Source organism: Mobula birostris, chromosome 6 (genome assembly GCF_030028105.1).
Source record: "Mobula birostris isolate sMobBir1 chromosome 6, sMobBir1.hap1, whole genome shotgun sequence".
Classification (NCBI taxonomy): Eukaryota; Metazoa; Chordata; class Chondrichthyes; order Myliobatiformes; family Myliobatidae; genus Mobula; species Mobula birostris.
Genome location: NC_092375.1, coordinates 189,530,196 through 189,549,745, shown reverse-complemented (window position 1 = coordinate 189,549,745; position 19,550 = coordinate 189,530,196). Strand labels below are relative to the sequence as shown.

At 42.9% G+C, this 19,550-nt stretch overlaps 2 protein-coding genes across 6 annotated transcripts in view; one reads left to right on the top strand and one right to left on the bottom strand.

Moving 5' to 3' along the window:
• Window positions 1-7,086, bottom strand: part of c6h2orf76 (chromosome 6 C2orf76 homolog) — an 88,446-nt gene extending 81,360 nt beyond the window's left edge. For 4 of the 5 annotated variants that reach the window (XM_072262123.1, XM_072262125.1, XM_072262126.1 and 1 more), the window contains exons 1-2: window positions 6,540-7,086; window positions 1,285-1,471 (exon numbers count right to left, since the gene is read on the bottom strand). In XM_072262123.1, coding sequence (XP_072118224.1) covers window positions 1,285-1,471; window positions 6,540-6,545 — 193 coding nt within the window. In that variant the 5' untranslated portion in view covers window positions 6,546-7,086. The remainder of the gene's footprint in view (window positions 1-1,284; window positions 1,472-6,539) is intronic. The other variant, XM_072262124.1, reaches the window with a different exon arrangement.
• tmem37 (transmembrane protein 37) overlaps window positions 6,698-19,550 on the top strand; it is a 32,232-nt gene continuing 19,379 nt past the window's right edge. The window contains exon 1 of the mRNA XM_072262122.1: window positions 6,698-7,091. Within this exon, the coding sequence (XP_072118223.1) occupies window positions 7,068-7,091 (24 nt within the window). The 5' untranslated portion in view covers window positions 6,698-7,067. The remainder of the gene's footprint in view (window positions 7,092-19,550) is intronic.

Here is a 19,550-nt window from a genome sequence, read left to right as displayed (position 1 = left end):
CTGTTTACAATATACATTAATGATTTAGATGAAGGGATTAAAAGTAAGATTAGCTAATTTGCAGATGACACAAAGCTGGGTGGCAGTGTGAAATGTGAGGAGGATGTTATGAGAATGCAGGGTGACTTGGACAGGCTGGGTGAGTGGGCGGATGCATGGCAGACGCAGTTTAATATGGATAAATGTGAGGTTATCCACTTTGGTGGTAAGAACAGGAAGGCAGATTATTATCTAAATGGAGTCAAGTTAGGAAAAGAGGAAGTACAATGAGATCTAGGTGTTCTTGTATATCAGTCACTGAAAGCAAGCATGCAGGTACAACAGGCAGTGAAGAAAGCTAATGGCATGCTGGCCTTCACAACAAGGGGAATTGAGCATAGGAGCAAAGAGGTCCTTCTGCAGCTGTACAGGGCCCTGGTGAGACCACATCTGGAGTATTGTGTGCAGTTTTGGTTTCCAAATTTGAGGAAGGACATTCTTGCTATTGAGGGAGTGCAGCGTAGGTTCACAAGGTTAATTCCCGGGCTGGTGGGACTGTCATTTGTTGAAAGATTGGAGCGAATGGGGTTGTTTACACTGGAATTTAGAAGGCTGAGAGGGGATCTTATTGAAACATATAAGATTATTAAGGGATTGGACACGCTGGAGGCAGGAAGCATGTTCCCACTGATGGATGAGTCCAGAACCAGAGGCCACAGTTTAAGAATAAGGGGTAGGGCATTTAGAACGGAGTTGAGGAAAAACTTTTTCACCCAGAGAGTGGTGGATTTGTGGAATGCTCTGCCCCAGAAGGCTGTGGAGGCCAAGTCTCTGGATGTTTTCAAGAAAGAGATGGATAGAGCTCTGAAGGATAGAGGAATCAAAGGTTATGGGGAGAAGGCAGGAACTGGATACTGATTATGGATGATCAGCCATGATCACAGTGAATGGCGGTGCTGGCTCAAAGGGCTGAATGGCCTACTCCTGCACCTATTGTCTGTTGTCTGTTGTCAAAGGTTTGTGATCTGTGATCAGGTCAAATTTTCTCCCATATAAGTAAGGATGAAGTTTTTCACAGGCCCATACTAGTGCTAATGCTTCTCACTGTGGTGAGTATTTTCGTTCACCTTCTGTGAGACTGCGGCTCACACAGCAGACAGGTACCATTTCTTCACTTTGTTTTTGTATGAGTACTGCCCCCAGTCTGACTGGGCTGACATCCGCTATTACTTTAGTTGGCCCATCTTTATTAAACTAGGCCAGTTTACCAGTTCTTACTAGCTCCTCTCTTAGGGCTTTGAATACCTGTCTCTGTTCTCCTCTGAACTTGAACTGGGTATTCTTCCTGGTCAATTGCCTTGGTGGTTCTGACGCAGTTGCAAACTGTGGTATGAATCTGCCGCTGTAACCAACACTTCTCACTTCTGTGGCGTTTTGGTTCACAAGCCTCCGTTACCTCTTGCACTCTCTCCCCAGTTGGTCTGATGCCTTCCTGTGACAAGAGAATTCCCATGAAAACTAGTCTGTCCATGTTGAACTGACATTTCTCTGGGTTTAGTGTCAGTCCACACTCAGCGAGTCTCTTTAAGACAGCATGCAGTCTCTCATCGTGCAGTTTTTGGTTAGACGCATGTACAATCACATCATCTCAACTCCTTTAATTCCAGCTAAAGCATTTGCTATCTCATGCTGGTACTGCTCACTGGCTGATGACACACCAAATACAAGTCTCTTGTAACTATACACTCCATTATGCACAGCAAATGTGGTTTTCCCTCTAGATTCTGGAGTTAGTTCTAGCTGGTGATAGCCCCATTTCTCGTAGTTTGTTAAACACCGCAGTCCCATTCATACCCCGTAGCATCTCATCTACAGTTGGAATAGGACATCTCTCCCCCACAACTGCTTCATTTGCCCTTCTCATGTCAAGGCACTTTCTGATGTCCTTGTCCAGTTTTGGTAAAATTACTATCGGGTAAATCAAGGAGTTGGGGCCTGCCACTTTCTCAATAATGTCCATGTTCATTAGCTGTTCAATATTTTTTTTTCAACAGCCACCCTTAAGTTGTAAGGTCTGTGTCTGAGTGTATGGGCCACAGGCTTTACCTTTGGATCAATGTACAGACTGATCTGCTGAGTGTTCAGCTTTCCTCCCCCTTCAAATACTTTTGAGAAGTGACTCTTTGACATCTGTCACTACTGACACACTTTCTCCAGTCTTTTACACACCCAATTTTGTAGTGGTTTCTCTACCTAGGAGTGGTTCACCTTTGCCTTTTGTCATGATGAACTCTTCCTCGTCTGTTCTGTTTCCAATACTGATTTCACACTCAAACATACCCTGAACCTCCAGTGATATGCCAGATAAATATGGGTTCAGTTTTCTCTTCTGCTTAATAATACATGAATGGCACTTTATCTTCTCAGACTTAATTTTTCCCACACATTTTCACCCAGTACACTACTTCTGGTTCCTGAATCTACTAACATGCACAGATTTACACCTCCTACACAAAGAGTAAATTTTTTCAGATGGCTGTCTCATAAACCCCAAGTGCAAATTCTTTCTGTTCATCCTCAACATTGTTCACTTTTTGTGTCTTTAATTCTTTTGTCCAACACATTTTGCAAAGTGGTCCTTTCCAGTGCACTTTCTACATGTCTGTCCAGTTTGGGTCTCTACCTAGGTGATCTGTGTTTCCACATCTGTAGCATTTCCTTTCATAAGAAATAGGAACAGAAGTCAGCTATCTGGCCCATTGAGCCTGCTCTGCCACTCAATAAGATCATGGCTGATAAGATCATCTCCAACTACCTGCCTTTGCCCCATAACCCTTAATTCCCCTACAATGCAAAAATCTATCCAATCTTGTCTTAAATATACTTAGCCTCCACTGCTTCATTGGGCAGAGAATTCCACAGATTCACCACACTCTGGGAAAAGCAGTTCTTCCTCATCTCTGTCCTAAATCTACTCCCCCAAATCTTGAGGATAGACCCCTCCCAGTTTGATAAGTAGACTTTCTTTTTCCCTCTGTCTTTTCGCCATGTGTCGTGTCCTCACGGTGTGAAATATGGTGCACAGTCTATGGCTGGTCCCCTTGGAGTGACATGGCTAACAATTTTTCCTTTCCTTTTTCACATTGTGCTGCTATTTCCAGTGTGCAGGCAAGCGTTAAGCCCAGCATATTCTCCAGTAAGTTTCTCCACACATTGACTAAGTTATATTTTCCCGCTATGGCATCCCTGATTTAGTTGTCTGTGTCAGTTGGAAATTTAAAGACCTTTGCTCCCTGTTAAAGGTAAGTAGAAAACTCTTGAACTGTCTCACCTTGTTTTTGGACAAGCTGATGAAAATGCAGCTGGGCAAAGGTTGTGTCGACCTAGGGAACAAAATCCGTACCCTCAATGCTACTGTTGTGTATTTGCAACCAATCTTAGTACTTGAATAGATAGTGCATATATTGTGACATGATGCCTCATGCTCTGAATGTGCTTTTATTTCTCATGCAAAAGAATCTCTGCAGATGCTGAAAATCCAAGCAACTCACACAAAATGCTGGAAGAACTCAGCAGGCCAGGCAGCACCTATGGAAAAGAGTACAGTCAACATTTCAGGCTATTAGAGTGGATTTCATTTTGGGTAGATGATTTGTTTACACTTAAATGACTTTGGCCACCAGACTTCCGTTTTAACTGTTTGATAAAGGACTGTGGATTGAGTCCACCACAATGGGCTTCCTAAAAGGGTGTGAATACCAGATGCTTCTGGTGCCTGATGCTGTAGTTTCGAAGACAGTATCACCTATACATTATAAATATTAATTGTCTTCTATGTTAACACGGGAAATGCTAAATAAATGTATCGTAGACTTAATTTACATTCCTAAAGGCTGTGGATACCAACCCAGACATGTTGGCATCAGGAGGAAAGGATGGTGTGATATTTTGTAATGTAGCTTCAAAAGGAAGCATTGTCTATAACTTTTAAGTAGCAATTGCCTTTGTGTTTAGCATATAAATATCGAGCCCACTGTGTACATACATCTATTGATGCTTCTGAACACATCTTCACACATTGAGCTAACAGACCTTTCTGTGGAAAGTGTCTCCGTCCGTAAGATGCTTGCTGTACATTGTCGAATAAAGAAGTTACTTTGTATCCACCAGTGACTCTGTCTCTCCGGTAATTTCATCCACACTACAACAAGGCCGAAGCAGGACTGGAGGAAATAGATGAGGAGTCAGAGTGAGAAGTGTTGGGGGGGGGGGGGGAGGATGAAACATAAGATGATAGGTGAAACCAGGAGGGGCAGGGGAGGTTGGTGAAGTAAATAGCTGGGAAGTTGAATGGTGAAAGGGATACAGGGCTGCAGAAGGGTGAGTCTGATAGGAGAGGACAGAAGGCCATGGAAGGATGAAAAGGGGGAGGAGCACCAGAGGGAGGTGATGGGCAGGCAGTGAAAGGTGAAGGCGGGGAGACATTACTGGAAGTTGGAGAAATCGATGTTCATGCCATCAGGCTGGGGGCTACCCGGACGGAATAGAAGGTGTTGTTCCTCTGGTTGGGTGTGGCCTCATCGCGACAGTAGAGGAGGCAATGGACTGACACGTGGAATGGGAATGGGAAGTGGAATTAAAATCGGTGGTCACTGGGAGAACATAAGAAATAGGAGCAGGAGTCGGCCATCCAGCCCATCGAGCCTGCCCCGCCATTCAATAAGATCATGGCTGATCTGTCCGTAAACTCAGCTCCATCTACCTGCCTTTCCCCCATAACCCTTAATTCCCCTATGTAAAAATCTATCCAACTGTTTCTTAAACATATTTAATGAAGAAGCCTCAACTGCTTCCCTGGGCAGAGAATTCCACAGATTTACCACTCTCTGGGAAAAATAGTTTCTCCTCATCTCTGTCCTGAATCCACTCCCCTGAATTTTGAGGCAATGTCCCCTAGTTCTAGTCTCACCTACCAATGGAATCAACTTTCCTACTTCTATCTTATCTATCCCTTTCAAAATTTTGTATGTTTCTATAAGATCCCCTCTCATTCTTCTGAATTCCAGAGAGTATAGTCCCAGGCGACTCGATCTTTCCTCATAGGTTAACCTCATCATCTCTGGAATCAATCTGCTGAATCTCCTCTGCACTGCCTCCAAAGCCAGCACATCCTTCCTCAAGTAATGAGATCAGAACTGCTTGCAGTACTCCAGGTGCGGCCTCACCAGTACCCTGTATAGTTGCAGCATGACCTCCCTGCTCTTGAATTCAATCCCTCTAGCAATGAAGGCCAACATTCCGTTTGCCTTCTTAATAACCTGTTGCACCTGCAAGCCAACTTTTTGCAATTCATGAACAAGCACTCCCAAGTCCCTCTGCACAACAGCATGCTGCAATCTTGCATCATTTAAATAATAATTTAGTTATCAATTTTAATGGATGTTTCGATGACAAATTCTGCCATCTTCATCGAATTCCAGTTCTTACTTACAGCAAACCCTTTGCCTTTGTTAAAATTCTTCTCCTCTAGTTGTATTACAATGGCTTCCTTCACCAGACCGTCCCAATATCCATCGGGGCAGCATGGTAGTTTTGTATCATCTAAGTCAATCCTACGCCCATTTTGACTTACTACCTCACTAAGCGTTTAACAACCATGCTGTCTCCCTTTGTTGGGCGCTGTGAGCATCACATCCCAAATTCAACTGACTTCGTAAAAATGATAACCAACATCCAGCTGACCCCAGAGGACATAATGGTTAGTTTCAAAGTGGTGTCCTTGTTCAGGAGAGTTCCCATTAGGGACAGCTTGTTCAGCCTGCAGTCAAAGTTTGATAAGGGTACCACTGATCTTTTTGAATACACCCTTACATCGAAGTACTTCCTCTGTAAGGGAACTACTATGAACAAACAGATGGAGTGTCCATGGGATTGCCTTTGTAGCCACCTATTGCTAACTTCTACATGGAGAAATTTGAGGAGAGGGCTCTGAGCTCATCGCCCTTGTGCCCCAAATGCTTCTTTAGATATGTCAACACCTTCGCAATGTGGCCTTATGGACTGCAACATGTCCATGACCATTTGAACAGTATACATCCAAACATTTAATTTACTATGGAGATGGAGAGGAATGATTAGATCCCACTTTTTCTGGCGGACGGAGTGTAGGTGTTTGGCGAAGCGGTCTCCTCATCTACCGATCCTTCTTTCAGTTAGTCCTGATGAAGGGTCTCGGCCTGAAACGTCGACTGTACCTCTTCCTAGAGATGCTGCCTGGCCTGCTGTGTTCACCAGCAACTTTGATGTGTGTTGCTACTGATCTTCCACTCGGGTCTCACTGATATACAGTAAATCAATTTATCATTCTTTATGCTCCTTCACCTTACGTGTTGTTTACATCATCACTGTATCAGGTAGGTGTCAAACCGATATATGACATGACATGGTCTGAGTCTCCTACATCTTTAAGGCGAGGACTATCCCGCCACCGCCCAAAAAAACATTAGTTTATAGTCAGAGGGTGGTGTAATTCTGAAGTTAGTTGCAGCTTCTGTACTTACTGTCATTGTGCAAGTCTAACTCGGCAGTCCAACAGTTGCGTTAAACGTCCCAGACATAACTGCCCCCTTCCCGTGCATTATCAACCCTTGTTTACGCAGGGCATTTCTTCCGGTGGGGTGAGGGGAGACTTCACACGGGACTTTTCATCTTGTGACGGGAAGCTAATCGCGCGTGACTCATACATACATAAATATATATAAACCACGCAAGAAAACACGTATGTTTTGACAGACTTTTCACAGCTACTTGATTCACTGATTCCTGCGGCAGTTTTTGTTTTCGTGTCTGCAGTTCGTCCATGTCATTTCTAAACAGACAGCCCGGAGCTATTATTCTTAGTTGTCTTCGCGAAGAGCTAGGAAACGCCTGTGGTTTTTTTTTCAGTCGTCAGCAAAAAGGAACCTTCAAAACAAAACATTCCTTCCTCTCCGACCACAGCTCGTTAATCATAAAACTCGACCCAATGACTGTCCGACTATTGTGTAGTTGACGCCTCCGCTGCCCTCGGTAGTTTCTCCGCGCCGATTATGAGGACTGGCTTCCCGGTACAGGTATACTAAATCTTGTTTTTTACAAAATAGTAAAGTGTATTTATACGTGCTGACGTAGGAATCTAGTACTCTAACTGTATTTTGGGGGTAGTATTCGAGCGTTCAAACAGTGGAAGAGGAGATAAAGGTAGAAAGTGAATGAAGTCCGTACGTTATTACAGTATCTACATTACCACAAAATAATAGCTTTTCGTGTTTAGAAGTGTTGTTTGGTCTTTACGAACAAGAATAAAATCAGTTTGCTTTTCCGACAGCCTATCTCTGCTGGAGGAATTTAACAGAGGTAGGGTAACAATATCTGTTAAAGAGGAACGGTGGACATTTGATGCAGCGTTTGGACCCTTTCCTAAACCCCCTTCCTACCACAGACTTTGCTGGATCTATTGAATCTTCCTCCAGCAGACTGTTCATTTTGTTTAGTCTCCCGTGTATTAGATTTAAAGGGTGGATGCAGTGCACGGCCCTGAGATTTATTTGGCGATACAGCACGAAGTCGGGCCTTTGCCCCATCAACCCCCGACAAACCCGATTAACTCTAACCTAACCACGGGACAACTTACAATGACCAGTTAACCGGTCGGGCTTTGGACTGTGGGAGGAAACCGGAGCACCCGGGAAAACCCATGTATTCCGGGGGGAGGATGTACAGAGGCACCATAATTGAACTCCGAGCTCCAGAACGGCCCGAATTGTAAAATCGCCGACTGAATGACAATAATAAAGGTGAGTTGGGAATATTATTTTCAAAAGGATTTGGTAATATCAGCCAAATGATCCCCAACAGATTCATCAGAACCCTGACTCAGTAGTCAGTGGTAATCCGAACCAGCGGCCATTGATTTGACACTGTTAATCTTATTTTAGAAATCCTCAATTTATTAGAAATGCCTCCAGAAGTGTTCCTACTGTCTTCTGTAAGATACATCACCAACTATTTCTCTGTGTCCTTACGAAACATTCTAATGTCACAGTAAACTTCAACTTGTGGATTTTGCTTTGTGCTCCGTTACTGGTTTCAGTTTACACTCTGCGCAGTAATCACCAATGTTTGTTTGAAGCCCATTATATTATTAAATTCTTTACTGATTGATCAGTAAAGTATTTGTGAAACTAACAGTCTGATCTTAAAGAGGGTTAATGCCCTGGCTGAGAAAATTGTCCTCTGTTAGCTTTTGTCTTCTGTCTTTTAAACCTTGATCCCATTGACTGCTTACAGCAAGGATGGATCATTAACCTTCCAGTGTTGCAATGTATAATTACTTTTAAAATGCCTATTAATGATTTAAAGTTTACAGCTTGAGTTCTTCACCCTATAAAGTTTAAAGGGAAACTTACTTTCAAATGATAAATTATCATACAATTTTTACAGATTTAATTCATGGACCCAGATTAATTAATAAACCTCAACTTGTGGATTTTGCTTTGTGCTCCGTTACTGGTTTCAGTTTACACTCTGCGCAGTAATCACCAATGTTTGTTTGAAGCCCATTGTATTATTAAATTCTTTACTGATTGATCAGTAAAGTATTTGTGAAACTAACAGTCTGATCTTAAAGAGGGTTAATGCCCTGGCTGAGAAAATTGTCCTCTGTTAGCTTTTGTCTTTTGTCTTTTAAACCTTGGTCCCATTGACTGCTTACAGCAAGGATGGATCATTAACCTTCCAGTGTTGCAATGTATAATTACTTTTAAAATGCCTATTAATGATTTAAAGTTTACAGCTTGAGTTCTTCACCCTATAAAGTTTAAAGGGAAACTTACTTTCAAATGATAAATTATCATACAATTTTTACAGATTTAATTCATGATATATTATACAACTTTTGGTAATCTCTGCTGGCTCCAATTCTGCTTCTGTGGATGTTAGATGTCTTCATGAATCATCTTGTTTTTTAAAACTTTGCTAAATTAAAGTTGTTGCATAGTTGCAAATGCAAGATTGTGTTTGCTGTGTGTGTGATGTTGCTTCAATTTGCAACTAAAACTTTGACATGTAGTAGAGGCAGAATCCATAGTCTTATAAATTTACTATTTTCAATTATTGATAGCATGTTTTGTGTTTTCTTCAAGAACACCAAGTTGTATTTTTCCATGAGCTATTAGAGAATGTAACACCACTTTCTTTGACCTTGCACATGTGAATAAAAGGAAAATGTTAACATGATAAATTTTGCAGACGCTGGAAATCCAGAGCAACGCACACAAAATGCTTGAGAAATTCTGCAGGTCAGGCAGCGTCACTGGAAATGAATAAATAGTCAAAGTTTTGGGCCAAGACCCTTCAGGACTGGAAAGGAAGGGGGGGGGGCGCGCGGTGAAATAGGCCACAATAAAAAGGTGGCTGGAGAGGAAGGAGGCTAACTTGAAGGTGATAGGTGAAGCCAAGTGGGTAGGAATGATAAAGGACTGGAGAAGAAGGAATCTGAGAGGAGAGGAGAGTGGACCATAAGAGAAAAGGAAGGAAGAGGGAACACAGGGCTGTGGGTTGGTGGAGGTGATAGGCAGGTGAGAAAGATATGAGGCCTGAATGGGGAATAGAAGTAGAGGGGGGATAAATCCCCAGGGCCTGACAAGGTGTTCCCTTGGATCCTGTGGGAGGCAAGTTCAAAAATTGCCTGTACCCTCGCAAAGATATTTTAAATGGCCTTAGTGACAGGAGAGGTACCAGATGATTGGAGGGTATCCAATTTTGTTCCGCTGTTTAAAAAAGGCCGTAAACAGACGCCAGGAAATTATAGGCCAGTGAATCTGACATTGGATGTGGGAAAGTTATTGGAAGGTATTCTAAGGAACTGGATATATAAGTATTTGCATAGACATGCACTGATTAAGGATAGTCCGCATGGCCTCATACATGGTAGGTCATGTCTAACCAATCTTACTGAGTGTTTAGAGGAAGTTACCAGGAAAGTGGATGAAGGCAAGGAAGTGGATGTTGTCTACATGGACTCTAGCAAGGCCTTTGACAAGGTCCTGCATGGGAGGCTGGTCAAGAAGATTCAGTCACTAGGCATTCAGGATGAGGTAGTCAATTGGATTGGACATTGGCTTTGTGGAAGAAGCCAGAGAGCGGTTGTAGTTGGCTGCCTCTCTGACTGGAGGGCTGTGGCAAGTAGAGTGCTGCAGGAATCAGTGCTGGGTCCATTGTTGTTTGTCATTTATATCAATGATCTGGACTATAATATGGTTAACTGGATCAGTAAATTTGTAGATGACACCAAGATTGGGGGTGTAGTGGACAATGAGGAAGGCTATGATGGCTTGAAGAGGAATCAGCTGGAAAAATAGGCTGACAAATGGTAGATGAAATTTAATGCAGACGAGTGCAATGTTTTGCACTTCAGTCGGACCAACCATACTCCACTGAGGTTGGGTGGGACTACAACCAGAGGTCATGGCTTAAGGGTGAAGGTTGAGAAGTTTAGGGGAACATAAGGGGAACTTTTTCACTCAGAGGGCCATGTGAGTGTGGAATGAGCTGACAGCATGAATGGTGTATGTGAGTTTGCCTTCAACGTTTAAGAGACATTTGGATAGGTACGTGGATAGGAGGTGTCACAGTGCTGTCATGAAAGACTGGATCCAGGTCCAGAGGCACGGCGGAATCCCCAGGAAGAGAAAGAAACAAGGTTAAATATCAGAGTCTGAGCCTCTCTGAGCAACGGCACAAGACAATTCATCCTTTCTGACACAACGACCCCACAAAGGCACTGAATGAGAGACCTCTTTAAATAACCATAGAATGTGGGAAATCTGTGCCAGCCACAATCAAATTAACAGGGTTAAACCAAAAACACAAGGCGTAACAACTCTAGTTAAAATATTGGTTAGTAAATATAGGTGCTCAAGAACCCTGGAAGCTCAACGCTCAATGGCCATGCCGCAGGGCTCACGGCAGTGGGGTTATGGTCCTAGTGCGGGTCGATGGGAGTAGGCTGTTTAAGTGGTTTCAACATGGACTGGTATTTTTTTGTAAACCTCAAATAATTAATTTCAATTTAAATTCCACAGCTGCCATGCTTAAAAACACACTCAAAATGCTGGAGAGCAAGTCATTAGGTCAGGCTGCATTTATGGAGGAAAGTAAATAGTCAACATTTTGGGCTGGGACTTTTCTTCAGGACTGGAGGGGAGTTGGGGGTAGGACAGCAGCTGCAATAAAAGAGTAGGTGGAGGGGCTAGCAGGTGATAGATATCTTTATTGTTATTTCAGGCACCTAGATTACTGCTATGCCCACAGTTTACCCACAGCTATTTTTACAATTAAGCTCCCATTTATGTTATTCAAAGTTCAAAGTACCTTTGGTATTAAAGTATGTGTACCATATACAGCCTTGTGATTCGTCCTCTACCAGCAGCCACAAAACATCGTGCAAACAATAAAAGTAAGCAAATAGCATTCGGAATTGAAGTTCATGGCAGCAAGTCCACAGACACAAAGCCAGGTGTCGTTGCAGCCAATTTAGGAGCCCATTAGCTGCAGGCCACTGCCTCAGTTCAGCACAAAGACATGTAAACCTCACTGAGCCAGCCCATCCTTCACCTCTGGCCCTGACACCTTAAACTTTTCAATCTGGTCTGGCGCTGAAGTCGCCCAAACCTCTGGTTGTTCCTTGCATTCAGAACTGGCCTCCACCGCTCCGACGAGGTCACAGTCACAGGCCCGGTGCTCACTGCTTTGGTTCAGCACGTGCCAGATCTTTTCGATTCGGCCTGGAGCTTAAATAGCTCAAACGGGTCTTTCCTCGCCTCAACCCTTGCCTTGGTTCTGCTGCGTCAAATCAACTCCAAGTCTGCTCCAGCAATGGCTAAACTTTAACTCATTCTCTGCTCTCAGGCCCAGATCCCACCATCTCGATTCAGCCCCACACTCGGTGCTGTGCTGCAACCATCCCGCACCTTCAAGGCTTCAGGTTCATACCACAAAAATGCCAGGTTGTACAGGCAGTTCAAAAGCTCACCTCCGAAAGGGAAGTTACAAGCTATTTGTAGATTGGGGGGGGGAGGAGTCATTTACCACTTTTAAACTGGTATGAAGGATGTTATGGGTCAGAGAAGTTTGATGAAATAAATGTAAAATCTAAAATAGATGACCCTTTGGGCAGCAGTGAGAGGAAAGGGAGTTGGTACTTTTGAAAGGAATGGTCCTGGGGTATCACAGAGCTAAGCTGCGACTTCACATCAACGATAAACTTTAGAATGGGGAACTTGGCTTTGCCTAATGCTATGTAAAGGCAAGGAAAGCTCAGAACCATTTTCCTAGATCATATAGTGAAGGCAACCATGCTTATAACCACTTAAACAAATTTACTGTATGGTGGGTGTCAGGGTGGAAATGTCTACCAAAGGAGGTGTAAGGCGCTCCTTCTGCCACTGGCCTGCAGGTCGCCCTTGGGCAGGGTACAGCACCTGCTGAAACCAACCCCCCCCCCCACCCCAACCCCGATCAGGGTCACATTAAGCCATGGGAGCAGGTGGTGGATGGTCATATGAGCAGCTGGTGCGTATCACAAGTCCTGGTTATGTGACCACTGACACCAGGCAGGCAATCTGTGAAGAGTATTGAGAATGGCTGTGGTCACCTGTCTTGTAAAGACCCTACCCTGAATAAGGCAATGGCAAACCACTTCTGTGGAAAAATTTGCAAAGAACAGTGGTGGTCAAGACCATCACCGGCTATTTCCTATGAAACGGCACATAATGATTATGATGACTGAAATTAAAACGACAAAAATATTTTCTATTATTTTAAAAGGCATTTATTCCTAAACTGTAGTTAATTTCTGGGCACATTTAAAATACGTGGCGTGATGTTATTAAATGTTACTGATCTGGAAAAGTGAAGGCTACTCTTTCTCCTAGCAACTCGTGAGGCTTGTTGATGACAAAGTTAAATAAAAGTTGGAGCCTTGTTTCCAAGGGCAATTAATGTTGTGCTGATGCTTCAAAATTTCCCTTTTGTTATGCTCATGGACACAAATGTGACTTCATGTGAAACTGTTTGCTTTTCCATTGGACTCAGAGGGAAAGCTGCAGGATTTAATCACTATCCACACACTACACATCTGCTTCCCTTCTCACTTTTCTGCTTGATCTCATACATTTGGATAAACATTTTTAATTAACTATTACAGAAGACAAAGTTTGCTTTTGTCGCTCACATTTAACACACTAATCCTGTTCTTAAAAAGTTGAATGCTGACCTTATTTTGCAAGCAAAACACTTCCAGTAATATCCTTTGCCATGTATGTTACAGTTTCAAAGCGGTTCAAAGGTGTCAAAAGTCAAATGCCATATTATATCATGTTTTTAAATTTGCAAAATAAATTGGTGATAGCTTGATTCATTTTGGATGCAATGTTGAAAAGTCTGGGCCCCATATGTTGGTATATCTGATGTAATCCAAATTAGAAATGTGTTTTCAGGTGGACTAAAATTGAGTTAAAAACGTTATATTGGAGTTTTCTTCTTTTGCCTGTTATGCCACTGGCACTTAGCAGACATCCCACCTCTTCCGGAACTTGCGGGAGTCTCCCGCATATTAATAGTGGCTCCCTGATGCCCACAAATTATATACAATATCACAGAAATCAATTTTTTTGAGAGCGAGTGAGAGGAAAGCAAGAGAGAGCACGAGAGAGAAAGCAAGCGAGGGCACGTGAGCGAGAGAGGGAGAGCGCACGAGAGCGAAAGCAAGCGAGAGCGCTTGAGAGTGCGCGAGTGACCACGAGAGAGAGAGAGAGAGAGCGCAAGTGAGAGCGCACCATGGCAGAGTGTTCCAAAAAAAATATAAAACGTACGTCACCCCAGACTACACTAAAGTGTACCCCTGCCTAATAGGGTTCAAAATAATGACAGTGTTGCTCGCTGCGCTGTTTGCAACAGTGACTTTTCTATTGCCCATGGTGGGTTAAGACTGTAAAAGACGTGTTGAGGTGAGTTTAACAGGTGTCATTCGTTCATTAGCATAGCTAACGTTACTTAAACTAGCTGGTCAGTGCTAAGGAGCTACTCTATTGCAGACATCCCACCTCTCCCGGAAGTCTCCCACAAATTGATGGTGCTACCTCCCTGAAATGAGTTTTTGCAGGGTGGGATGTCTGACTTAGGGCAGCAATGAAGGTCTTCCATCTCTGGTGGTGTTCATAGCTTCCCTCATCGTGTCTAGCTTCCCTTCTGTTTACTGTCAGTCATGCATGTCCCAGGTGGCGACTTGGGAATATCATCACTCACGATGTAGAAGGATTCCTCATTGCTGTTTCCATAACAGTTTTGTTTTACCAGTCAGGGTTGTTAGCCATGAGCTGAACCCCCAAACCTGGAAAACCAGTGGACCACTCTTAGTTTGGCCTCTATCCTTTAACCTTTTTTGGCGTGGGTGACCCTACCAAAGGCCAAATCATAAAGCCCTAACGCCAGCCAGCGTAGCTCTCCAGAATATTGAGGCACGCAAGCTTCCAACCCAAGACAAGGTTGTGGTCCTCCTGGGGGACTCTGGAGTCTACCCAGACAATTATACTAGATTTAGTAATTAATTGTCCAGTTCATCCTTTTGTTGCCTGTTTAAAATATTCCTACTGAAGTATTTTCAATTTGTTTGAAGAGGAATTATGGATTCTGTAGGATGTGAATTCTGTTTGTGAATGTTTGACTTACTAGGTTTGAGAACCATTGGGAGCAGTCTTCATTAAAGAATAGAAAAAATTTCCTCCTGTTGTAAAAGAAAGTTAGTAATGTGATCTGGGAGAAGAACAGTAGAGAAAGATGGATTCAAAAATCTAAACTAGTGTGTTGTGGGCTCTTCTGAACTGTCTCAAGAGCAAAATATTGCTTACTTAAACATGGTTTGTTATGTGCCATGTCATATGATTTAGGTGATCATATGGTCATGATTGTTATTGGCAAATTGTTCTACAGATGTGGATTGCCGTTAAAGTGGAGATGTATCTCTACCAAAGGACGCGTAAGGCGGTCCTTCCCTCCGCTAGCCTGCAGATCACTCTTGGGCAATGTGTAACGCTTGCTTAGCCCCTGATCGGGGTCACATGAAGCCATGTAAGCAGGTGGTAAATGGTCGTATAAACAGTTGGTGCATACCTTAAGTCCTGGTAATGCCACCACTGATGCCTGGCAGACAGGCTCTGAAGAGTATTGATAATGGCTGGGGTCACCCACCCGTCTTGTAAAGTCACTGCCCAGAAGGGGGCAATAGCAAACCGCTTCTGTAGAAATATTTGTCAGAGCAATCGTGGTCGTAGGAAGACCATGATCACCCATGTCATACCACACAGAACATGATGATGATATACTAATAAAAGCGAGCCAGCAAGATGAATAAACTAATCTATCTCTTGAGCCTGCACTGCCAAGCAATAAGTTATGGCGGATAATCTATCTTAATGAAAGTTCCCGCCTTATCACCATTCCTTCATTCCTTCAAAGTTGAAAGTGAATTTATTATCAAAGTACATGGATGTCACCATATACAACCCGGAGAAACATTTTCTTGCAGGCATACTCAATCAATCTATAGAATAATAACTATACCAGTATCAAGGAAAGATTGCACCAACTTGGGTGTTCAAGATGTATTTCAAATTCAATGTCTTGAAATCAAAATTGCAATCAAAGCAGTAATTGATAATGCCTGATCCCAACAGCAGGGGCTCCCAACCTTTTTTTATGCCAGGGACCGAGGGATCCATGTACCCCAGGTTGGGACCTCCTGCCTTTCAGCAACCTGAGCTAGAGAACTTCACAGATTCACCACCCATTGAGCAAAGAAATTCCTCCTCATCTTGGGCCAAGTGACCTAGCCTTATTTTGAGACTTTGATCTCTAATTCTGAACTCCTCGGGGAAATAGACTCTTGACATGTTTCCTCCTGACCCCTTTCCCATGGCAAAGTTCACTCACTGAAGATAGTCCTTTTTGTCCTGTTTGCCCATTGAGAAGAAGGTGCACTCTCTGCCTAGTTTTTGAGTTGACAGTTTCCTGGCTATAACGTCTTACTCAGGGCAGTGATTCCATTGACTGTATATGAGTCTTGACATTCTTGGTCCTGATCTTCTTACTGAAGACTGGACATTGTCTTTGTGAAACTTTTATTTATCACGGGACAGTAGCTGCACACCAGTCACCACATGGATTTTCAGAGGGGGGAATTAATTCAGTGGCAAGCGGACCAAGATAACTGGTGACCAGGCTGTATTACACGAACACGAATACCAATAAGTGGGTAGAGACATACCCACTTACTGACTAACCTCCCATGTTGGATCTGGTCAGATGCTTAACTAAAGTGCACATAGACAACATCCACTGCCTTGCCTTCATGAACTTTTCTGGTAACTTCCTCAAAACTCTGGTTTGATATAACCTACCAAGCACAAAGCCATGCTGCCTATCCTTAATGAGTCCATGTCTACCCAAATACTTATGTGAATGATGATAAACCTGATTCTGATTTGGGTCTCTATTGTGGACGGGGAGTGGGAAGGGGGCAGGGAGAAGGGAAATCATGGTTGGGAAAAGGGAAGGAAGAGGAGAGAGAATGGGAAGCACCAGAGAGACATTCTGTAATGATTAATAAGCCAATTGTTTGGAATCAAATTACCTTGACTGGTGTTGCAGGGCTGGATGTGTCTTTACCTACCCCCCCCCCCCACCCTGGCACTCATTCTCTGTCACCTATCTCACATTCCTCCAGTGGTGCTCTCCCCTTGCCATTCCCAACATTGTTGCTCCCACCAGTTTTACAAACTCGCTCTCCACTCCATGTTGGCAAATACAGTACTGTACAAAGGTCTTAAGCACCCTAGAAATGTATATGTGCCTAAGACTTTTGCACAGGACTGTATGCCATGCACGTGCTGACTCCATTCATTCTTTTGATCCGATTCAATCTCTATCTTTCCTGTCCCTCAATCACTTCTTTAGTCTTGGCCTTTCTGCAGATCTAGCTCCTCCTTCTACATAAGAATATAAGATATAGGAGCAGAATTAGGCCATTTGGGCCATTGAGTCTGTTCTGCCATATCCTCATGGCTGATCCAATTTTCCTCTCAGCCCCAATCTCCTGCCTTCTCCCTGTATCCCTTCATGCCCTGACCAATCAAGAATCTATCAACCTCTGCCTTTAATGTACATAAAGACTGTGGCTAAGAATTCCACAGATTTGCCACTCTGTCTAAAGATATTCCTCCTCATCTCTGTTCTGAAAGCACACCCCTCTATTCTGAGGCTGTGTCCTCTGGTCTTAGACTCTCTCACCATAGGAAACATCTTCTCCACATCCGCTCTATCAAGGCCTTTCAGCATTTGATAGGTTTCAATGAGGTCACCCCTCATTCTTCTGAATTCTAGGGAATACAAGCCCAGAGCCATCAGATACTCTTCATGTGACAAGCCACTCAATCCTGGAATCATTTTCATGAACCTTCTTAAAACCCTCTGCAGTTTCAGCACATCCTTTCAAAGATAAGGGGCTCAGAACTGCTCACAATACTCCAAGTGAGGCCTCACCAGTGCTTTATAAAGCCTCGACATTACATTCTTGCTTTCATATTCTAGTCTTCTTGAAATGAATGCTAACATTGCATTTGCCTTCCTCACCACAGACTCAACCTGCAAATTAACCTTTAGGGAATCCTGCACAAGGACTCCAAAGTCCCTTTGCACCTCAGTTTTTTGTATTTTGTCTCCATTTAGAAAATAGTAAACCCATTCATTTCTTCTACCAAAGTGCATGACCATACACTTCCTGATGCTCTATTCCTTCTGCCATTTCTTTGCCTATTCTCCTAATCTATCTTAAGTCTAGCCTCTCTACTTCCTCAAAACTCCCTGCCCCTTCACCTATCTTAATATCGTCCGCAAACTTTGCAACAAAGCCATGAATCCCATCACCCAAATCATTGACATATAATGTAAAAAGAATTGGTCCTAACACAGACCCTCATGGAACACAACTAATCAGCAGCAGCCAACCAGAAAAGGCTACCTTAATTCCTACTCTTTGCCTCCTGCAAATCAGCCACATCTTATCCATTCTAGATCTTTTAGCTTTTTAAGCAGCCTCATGTGTGGCACCTTGTCAAAGGCCTTTTGAAAATCCAAGTACACAACATCCACTGATTCTCCTTCGTCTATACTGCTTGTTGTTTCTTCAAATACGTCCAACAGATTTGTCAGGCAATCTTGTGCTTGATTCCATCATCATTCCCTGAACTGGGCAACCCTCCTGTATCTCTTCCTTCTGGCCGCTTGCTCTCAACCCATCCGCATGCCCTGAGTTCCTGTGGATAGCCTCTGGCACTGTCATGGAGCAACTTTTCCTCAGTAATAGGCTCAAGTGACCAATGGCAGTGGCCTCTGGGTCATGCTCTTCATCGTCCGTCAACGTAAGCCCAAGCACTCCATTACTTCTCCAGTGAAAAGGTACATGGCTGAAGAATGGAATGAAGTTGATGGATGTCTGCCACGCTTGCTTCTGATTTCAGTGTGTCAGAAACTCAAGATGATGTTATAAGCAAATTTGCAAGGAGTGCAAGAAATATGCTGCTTCAATAATTTATAATGAATCATTAATGTTGGGTGAGTTTATTATGTGCTCGTTTCCATCGTGCTAAATTGTTAACTTTTATTTAAATAAATTTCTTGCTCATCTGAGATTGGATATTGAACAAAAGGGATTACAACTCGGAGAAAGTGAATATTGAAAGAGCCTATGGTAAAGTAAAGGCTTAAAGCTTAACTGCTCGTGTTAACCAATGTTTCAGATAAATGTGTATGCATGTGTGTGTGTATGCATATACTATATATATAATAGAGCACAACTATGTTTATTAATCAAATGGTAATTTACATGATTTGCATATACTAACAATTACTTACCAAATAGGTGAAGGAGCAGGTAGTTATCCACAATTACTTGCCAAAAAAGCAAGTTAAATTTCGGAATGATGTTTCAAACAGATCAATTGAATGTATTACACCCATGTGACCAATTCACCTACTGACTTTGGAATGGGGGAGGAAACCAAAGCTCTCGGGAGCAATGCCCACTGGACGAGTGTACAGACTCCTTACAGACAGTGGTGGAGTCAAATCTGTGTTACTGGTACGGTGATAGTGTTATACTAATTGCTACACTATCGTGCCACCCCTTTGATTAAGTTGTAGTTAGTTTTTAAAAGTTCATATATTAATATAATAATTTTTATCGCACCAGCACCAGTATTAATGTAGATCTTTACTCAAGTGAATCACTCCACCTGAAAAGATTTAAAATGTGTGCTTATAAGGTAAAATATTATACTAAAGGAATTAATATTTTTGGCACATATAGATAGTGAAAAGTTGAACACTACCATGTTTTATATCCTTGACTGGAGCCAAAATGCTGGCTGCAGCATTGATATTCAAAGTTATTGAAGCAAAAATATTACTGATGTGAT